Source organism: Phalaenopsis equestris, unplaced genomic scaffold (assembly GCF_001263595.1).
Source record: "Phalaenopsis equestris unplaced genomic scaffold, ASM126359v1 Scaffold001013, whole genome shotgun sequence".
Lineage (NCBI taxonomy): Eukaryota > Viridiplantae > Streptophyta > Magnoliopsida > Asparagales > Orchidaceae > Phalaenopsis > Phalaenopsis equestris.
This window is the reverse complement of record NW_018165452.1, coordinates 18,757-26,668: the sequence shown is the minus strand read 5'-3', so window position 1 is coordinate 26,668 and position 7,912 is coordinate 18,757. Positions and strand designations below refer to the sequence as shown.

General features: G+C 35.4%; 1 protein-coding gene across 1 annotated transcript in view; it reads left to right on the top strand.

The window, feature by feature from the left end:
- LOC110032704 (kinesin-like protein KIN-12F) overlaps positions 1-7,658 on the top strand; it is a 12,540-nt gene extending 4,882 nt beyond the window's left edge. The window contains exons 15-23 of the mRNA XM_020736419.1: positions 2,025-3,656; positions 4,507-4,581; positions 5,945-6,184; positions 6,287-6,385; positions 6,493-6,528; positions 6,608-6,672; positions 6,740-6,851; positions 6,958-7,048; positions 7,372-7,658. Of these exons, the coding sequence (XP_020592078.1) occupies positions 2,025-3,656; positions 4,507-4,581; positions 5,945-6,184; positions 6,287-6,385; positions 6,493-6,528; positions 6,608-6,672; positions 6,740-6,851; positions 6,958-6,999 (2,301 nt within the window). The 3' untranslated portion in view covers positions 7,000-7,048; positions 7,372-7,658. The remainder of the gene's footprint in view (positions 1-2,024; positions 3,657-4,506; positions 4,582-5,944; positions 6,185-6,286; positions 6,386-6,492; positions 6,529-6,607; positions 6,673-6,739; positions 6,852-6,957; positions 7,049-7,371) is intronic.
- The last annotated feature ends 254 nt before the right edge of the window (positions 7,659-7,912 follow it).

Genomic DNA, 7,912 nt, shown 5'->3' with positions numbered 1-7,912 from the left:
TAGAAAATATGCAGTCCTTTCCAATTCTCTGTCTCTTTGGTTTAGAATTCATGAAGCTTTGTGTCGCAGCCGAATAGAATCTTTATCTTTGTCCTTATTATAGAATTGCATGCAATCATTTCTGCTCCTCACTCTTCTCACACAATCCCCCACAATACTCACAATGCCTACATACTACTCTCCACAAGTGCACCAACCAGTATATACAAGTTGTCATCGATGCTCAAACTCTTTCTCAGTATCTTGTAAATCATCTTGATTCTCAAGCATTGATTGTGTTTTTTTTTTTATTATTCTTACTATGTTGACTTCTTAATCAAACATTATCAAAAGAGTCGTTTAAACTCTCATCCAATAGATCAATTTAAGGATCTTATTCATGTGTTCCTTCACGTGTATCATATTATTGATATTTTTGCGTTTAATTCGTACTCTCTTTCACAAATTAGTCACACTTCTTTTTTATCACTAAGAACCTATGGTTAGCAAGTCATTCAACCATTTCATCTTATATCACTTTATTTCCAAGCTCAAGTCGCATCTTTCTATGCTCACTTGTTTTGATATACAAGGAGATGGTGTAATTTTTTATTAAGGAGAATCTAATTATTTATGGAGGGGACTGTTATTTTATCTAAATTATCACATGTGCTAATTGTTTATGAGAAATTTGCACTATTTATTATGGGGAATTACATGCATACAATTAAAAGTACGCCTATTTACAAATGTAGTTAAGGAATTGATTTCTTTAATGCTTGGTTGTGATCCTCCGTGCACCCTCACTTGCACTGATTCCTGCACACTTTTGGCTTCATCCTCTCGCTCTCTTTCAACGACAGCTCATGATATTTGAATTTTCCTATGCTCGCACTTAAGTTGGGCCGTCATTCTCGATCCCTCTGGCTTTTAAAGTTGTCATTGTTCCCCTCTCTGATTTCTTCATGGTTTTAATGGATTTTTGCTCCTCATCTTACTTTTGATGTCATGCTTGTTGAATTCCTTTGAATACAGATAGTGCTTTGGTCTCCACTACATGAATTCATAGCTAATAGAGATCAAGTTTCACTGAATCAACTTCATTAATTAATTACTAACAGAGATCAAGTTTCACGAAATCAACATTGCCTTAGCCTTTAAACATTGGGTCTTCCCTTACTCTTTAGGCACATTATAATAAATTGAGGCCTCTAAATTTTTTCATCCAGTTTATATGTAAACTAGCGGCCTAGATTTTGGGCCATCTCTTACTCTTTAGGCACATTATAATAAATTGAGACCACTATTTTTTTCATCTAGCTTATATGTAGACTTGGGGCCTATTTGGGATAACTTTCTACCTGCTTTGCGTTTCGGACCTTTGCCACAACTTTGTTTAGGGAATTGATTTCTTCCTGTAGTAAATTTTTGTGTTGGGAAGCTACTTTCTTCAACCAGAGCTATTAAATTGCGGCGGCTGTAAAAAAACTTATGTATGATTCTTTGATATATATATATATATATATTGAAAGCCCAAAAAGGCTAACATATTAAATAGAAAGAAAGATACAGATACAATGTGTGGGAGGGCTCAAGCATGACACCTTGCCCACACAAAAAATCACAAATGGTTTCAAAACTAAAAAAAAAACAAAAAAATGCATTAAATACTTAAATAAAAAGCCTAACAGTGTCGAGAAGTTTCATTCTCCACCCCAACTGTACAAACTACTTTATAAAAAATTGCAGCCAACCTCGGACAAACTCTTTTTGTTTTGCAAAACACCTATTGATTGCTTTTAAATTGAATTCTTAAGATTGAGCAAAGTCGTTTGTAGCTTTAGAAATAGATGGAGGTTTGGGTATTAAAAGTTGATTCTTGAGCAATAGTTGTTTTAACAAGTTGGTGGAACAAGGATTGCTTTTCCTTAATAGTGGAGGTTGTTCTTTTGGGCGGCACCAAAAATCTTTTTTTGGCAAAAAGTTGGGTGCATATATTATTCACCTTTTGTTGATGTTAACTTTAATTTTCTTTCTCCTTTCAGGATCTTTGTTTGACTTCTCCTGAAAAAGTGCCTTGTTCATGTAGCACAAAGCATGCTGAAGAAGTTTTGTATCTGGAACAAGAGTTAGACAGACTGAAGGCGATTATTGCAGTAGAGAAATCATCTCGCGTTGAGGCAGAAGAAAGAGCAATTCTTTCAGAAACTAAGCTAAGCATAACAAATGGTAAGCTCATGCTGATAATTAAGAGATGTGATGCAACAGTAGACAAATTGAAGGACACAAGGTCTGTCATTGAAGCCCTTGAATCCCAACAAATGCTTTCAATTAATGAACTTGAGGAACTAAGAGAGAATAACAATCGACTTGCGGATACCGTGAAGATACAGGAGCAACAGATCTCCACAATGAAGAAACAACTTGCTTTGCGTGTTGATGTTGGAAACAGAAAATCTATTATTGCTCATGAAATATTGAGAGAATATTACTTTGAAAGTGAGTGCTCTTCTCCCTTTCAGGATAAACTGAAAAGAGTGCAAGCTTCTCTAGAAAAAGCTTGGAACCTGAACATAAGGTATCAAAGTGACCAGGCATCTCACTCATCCAGTGAAAGAGAAATGGATGAAGTTCGTAGGCAAGTTGAAGCTGAAACTGCTGAAGTTATTGTCTGCCTGCAAGAGGAGCTCACCATAGTTAATCATATAGTTGATGAATGCAACAAAAATGAACTGGTGGCCAAACAACGCTTAATGGATCTTGAAAAGGAGAAAAAGGAGCAAGATGATAAAGTCTATTTGTTAACTCTAGAAAATATAAAGCTTGCCAAATTAACTGAAGAGAAAGAGCAAAATGCGAGTTCAATCATAGAACATTGGGAGAAACTAGCCATTGATATTTCAAATCTTCTTGAGAACGGGAAGACACAACTCGAAAATGCCACTCATGAAGCAGCTTCTATTTCTAATATTTGCTCTCACAAAAGTTGGATCGGTGAGCAATTTGAAAAAATTATTATTGGAATCTCTAACAGAGATTCCTTAATTGAAGAACTACAGAAGAATTTGGAAGATGCTTGTTATGTAAGGCATGATATTGAGTCAAAATTGATGGCCTTGAGAGGAGCAATATTGGCTTTTACTGAAGCACAACAGCAAGAAAACTCTGAGAAAGAAAGCAGAATTCTCCATTTAACTTCACTATTGGCCGAGAAAACATCTATCATATCTGAATTAGAAGACAAAGTTGAAGAAGCTGTAAGAAAAGTTAGGAACGTTGAGATATGCGCTGCAATTTTTTTCATTATTGGGAAGAAATTATATGAGATAAATAAGATTCATCTTCAAGCATTGGATGAGGCCAACTTGCAGCTTAGAGAATCTGAAAGAGTTATTACACAGAAAGAAGATATCATGCAAGGACATGCTTCTTTACTCTCTATTGAAGGCAAAAGATGTCAAGATCAAAGAGCAAATGTAGAGCAAAATTATCAACAGGCCAATTCTCTAGAGCACTGGAAACATGACTATTTAGATACCAGTTCGAAGAACGAGGAGGAAAACATCGCAACTTCAGATTCTTCTTGTGGTCTTGTAGAAGCAAAGATGAAGCTTCGAGAATTTCAAATGCAAATGAGTACACTGAAATCTTGTATGCATGAGTATGCTGATAACCAGGTAAGCTAATGCCCCTTTCCTTAATAAACAAGCAAATAAACGTGGATCACCGCTTTTATCTTTTTTGTTATTTCTTTTATTTATGGCATTGATGGGTTTTTTTTTCTTTTTCAAGTAAATGAAAAGCATTCTTCAAATTTTCTTACTTATATTGAGACAATGTTGCAGTCTAACATTGGATCTAGTGAAGATACTCACAATGATGAGAAAAAGAATTCTGAAACTTATTACATATTGACTTATTACATAACTTGTGTAATAATTCAATATGTAAGATGCTTGTTATCATATCTTATTACAAATTTTTTTACTTCCCAACGTAGTGTTGTCCACCTCACATTCCACCCCCTATTGATTCCGTCTCCCGACTCCTACCCATTACCCCTCTCCCAGCATTCGCTTCACTCTCTCTCCTTCATATACTCGTGAGATTTTGTTCTCTTTTTAATTCTCACAGTTTAAACTCTGAAATGTCGTTATTCTATATAATAGTCAATGGAGTTATGTTGGTGCTTTAGTAGTTATTTATATCCACTTGTTACATATTGAATGATACTTATTTCACAGTTTTTATCTAAGATAGCAAAGTCCAAGATGAAATTTTGGTATTCATGCTTAAAAAAAACAAAGCCTGCAATACATTAATAAGAAAACATGTGATAACTTTACGTTTTCTGTTTCGTTTAGTATTTTGTACATGTTTTTGAGTTTTGAGCTGTAACTTGTATGGGGTATAACATGAGTAATTGAACCCCCAAAATAGAGATTCTTACTGCTCTTAGTTGGGTTTGTTGGCTAATAACATGAGGAATTATAGCTTATTGAACCATGCACTTCTCTGGTTGCTCAGCTTGTCCAGTGCAAATCAATAATATCAGAACTGAACTTGCATGAAGAGGCACAAGCAAGCGAATATAACCGGAAGGTACTCCATCACCTTGCCTTTTTTTTTCAGCTAAATCCATGAAGGTTTTGGTACTTTGTGTGTTTATGTAATTTGTCAAAATCACAGAGTGAACTACCTTGCATTTATTTTTTTATCGAGAAAGGGTTTGCACGGAGATCATTTTGGTCTCAGAGTTTATAAAAATGTCAATTTGATCCCAAAATGTTTTAATATGGGTTGAAAATAATCTCTAGATAGGACTACTTGACTTGGGATTTCCCCTCGTAGATGCGGGAAACTGGTGTGGGAACTTGCTGCCCAAATGCGGGAAAACAAGAGCCGACTGAACCGGTTGGGGGTCGGTCCGAGCTTCCAAATGGATCAAGCGGCTTATGCGATCTTCCTTTTCACATCTCTCGCTTGGATCGAGCAATTGAAACTTCCTTTTCTACGTCTTCTTCGTTTGACGATATTTTTAGGGATGATTTTTTAATATTTCTAGACTCCTTACCCCTTCCTTTTGTATTGGAGTTTCCTTCTTTATCTCTTTCGTTCCTTCTTCATGTAAGAGTCCATTTAATTATTGATCTCAGAGTTAGGAAGTAGTTTTTGCTCTGTGTTCATTTTAGATTCTTGTGTGGAGTCATTTTCACTGTTGTAGGTTGTATCCGAGGAGGCGTGGTGCTCCGACTATATCTTACTTCAAGGTGGGGTGATGTATCTTTCTCCCTTTTTGGCTATCCAACCCTTCTCCCTCTATTTAGCTATTGTTCTTAGAGTTGGGAAGTAATTTTGGTTGTGAGTTGAATTTAGATTCTTGTGTGGGGTCATTTTTCTCTTTGTGGGCTGTATCCGAGGAGATGGTTGTGCTCCGGCTATATGCTGCTTCAAGGTGGTGATGTATCCTCCTTCTTTGTTGGCTATCCAGCTCTCTTCTTTCCCCATAGCCTCCGGTCACTCTTAATCCCTTTCCCCAGCGTCTATCGCTCCATCCTTCTGCATTTTACCTTGTTGTCTCTGCAATTCTGCACTGCCCCCTCGCTACCATCAGCATTCACTTGCTGCCACCACCATTGCCAACCATCCCGATCCACCTAACCCGACCTCCACCGGCTTTAGGATGCACTTTTGAAGTGTCCGTTTGTGTTATCCTATGTGTCGGTGATGTTATTTTCAGTTTGTGTGTGCGTAACCCTATCCTTATATCAATAAAAGTTTACTTACGTGTTTAATTTATGGTTTGGGGCTTTCTCTTCCTGTATCACTATTTTAGCCCTAATTTAAAGAGTTTGGAGATTAATTGGGCAGTTAAACTCTGGGATTAAAATAAACCCATGTAAAAGTCAAGGGATACTAGTTTAGCACTTCTTTAATGTCTTTGATAAGTCCTCTTCATATGCAGTTTAAAGAGCTGGAGGCGATGGCATTCCAACTCAAAACTGAGCTCGTAACCTCCAATACTTCAAATCCAACATCTACGAAATCGGAAAACGGCGCAGCAAAAAGTAGAGGCTCTGGTTCTCCTTTTAAATGTATGGTGGGACTAGCACAACAAAATAGCACCGAGAAGGATAAGGAGTTCACTGTGGCAAGATGCAAGATTGATGAACTCGAAGCTTTAGCTGCAAGCCGACAAAACCAGGTACCGCTCAGTTATTTGTAATTTGTGCTTTTACACTCGACTTATTTAGCTATTCCCAGTAATTTGTGTTTTTACTTGCTGGTTTTTGTTTATTACCACCAGATTTTTATGTTGAATATACGCTTAGCAGCAGCTGAGAGCATGACCCATGATGTTCTTCGAGATTTACTGGGAATCAAGTTGGATATGACAAAATACACAGTGAGATCAATCTTTAATTGAATTTTGTAAACTATCCTTTTTTGCATCTGGTTTGAGTTTTTTCATGTTTGTTGAAACATTTTTATTTTATTGTGCTACTGTCGAAGATGAATGGGGGATCTCATTCAAATGATTCAATGAAAGAGAAGGTTTGTGCGCTGGCGCTTTATTATAAAAAACGTAAAAATGTATATTTTATTCTTATGTTAAATATTTTACTCTGAGAAGGGTAAAGAGTTGGGAGAGCTGAAAAGGAAAGTTGATGAACTTGTTGAAGAGAGAAAAAGGTGAACTCTTTAGCACATCTTGCCATCGTGATTGACTGAGAATAAAGTTTGTTTTTGCATATTTTAGTTTGCTTGAAGAAATAAATAGAAGTCACAGAGAATTAATTGCGGCTCAAATTTGGTTGGGGAAGCTCGAGGAGAATGAGGAATTTTTATCTACTGAAAATGAACTATTGAAGGTTTTACTTCATCATATGTTGTTTTTTTTAATGATTTTAATTGTTTAATCTCTACATTTCTCATTCACCACAACATGCAATTCAATACTTTTTGAATGTTTTGCAGGCTGATAATGCCAAATTGTCATGGAACTTGAGGAGGAATTAGAAAAAATTTCTATTCTATTGGATATGCAATAACCCACTCCATGTTAAGGGTGATTTTATTGAAATTATTGAACTTTGTTGGATAACATATTCTGATATTGTTCTATTTATTTCCTATTTTTGCATTAGCCAATCCCATCTTTTTTTTGTTTCTTTTTTTTATTTTTTTTGTATTTTTGGATAAAAGAAGCTTGGTTCCCTAGTCTCTCTCTTGTCAATGTAGTTTGACAAGATCTTTATTTAGTGATTGAATTCATTATAGATTTTTTTTTTGTTATTAAATAGTATATTATTCTTAATATTGTATTTGATTACTTTATAAAAATTTAAAATGAAATTTAATCCATGCAAATTTACTTGTCTACATTTGCAGGAGCTGAAGCAGCGCCAGTGATGTTTTTAGTCATGGAGAGGCTCTAACCTCTATATATATATAATCTTGCTGCTGTACTAATTTCTCATTAGACTCTTAGCTGCCAAAGAGATTTCTAATAAATAATCACTCATTGGCCTATCGCAAATATTGAGTTTTATGGCCAATTTTTGGTCTTAGATTTGTTGATTTCTTCCTTTTTATTGGTGTTTTTTGGGAGGCAAATTTTTTATCAAATTATGTAAAGAGCAGATTATTGAAAAAATGTAAAGCTTCATTTCATCTCATGATGATCTTCATGTTAATTAATTCTCTATGTTTCTGACAATTGTAATAATCCTGTGCAAAGAAGAGTAAACGCCTCTTTAATCGATTGGGCTGTGGATCTTCTAATTCTTCTTGTTGTGATGGGTATAATTTTTAAGCATTTTATCAAGAGATAGAACCCCATACCATGGTGTTATATTTATTTTACAATCATTTTAGGAGTTTATTGCAATTATTTCTTCACTAATTTAATCGGGACATGCATCATAGGGCT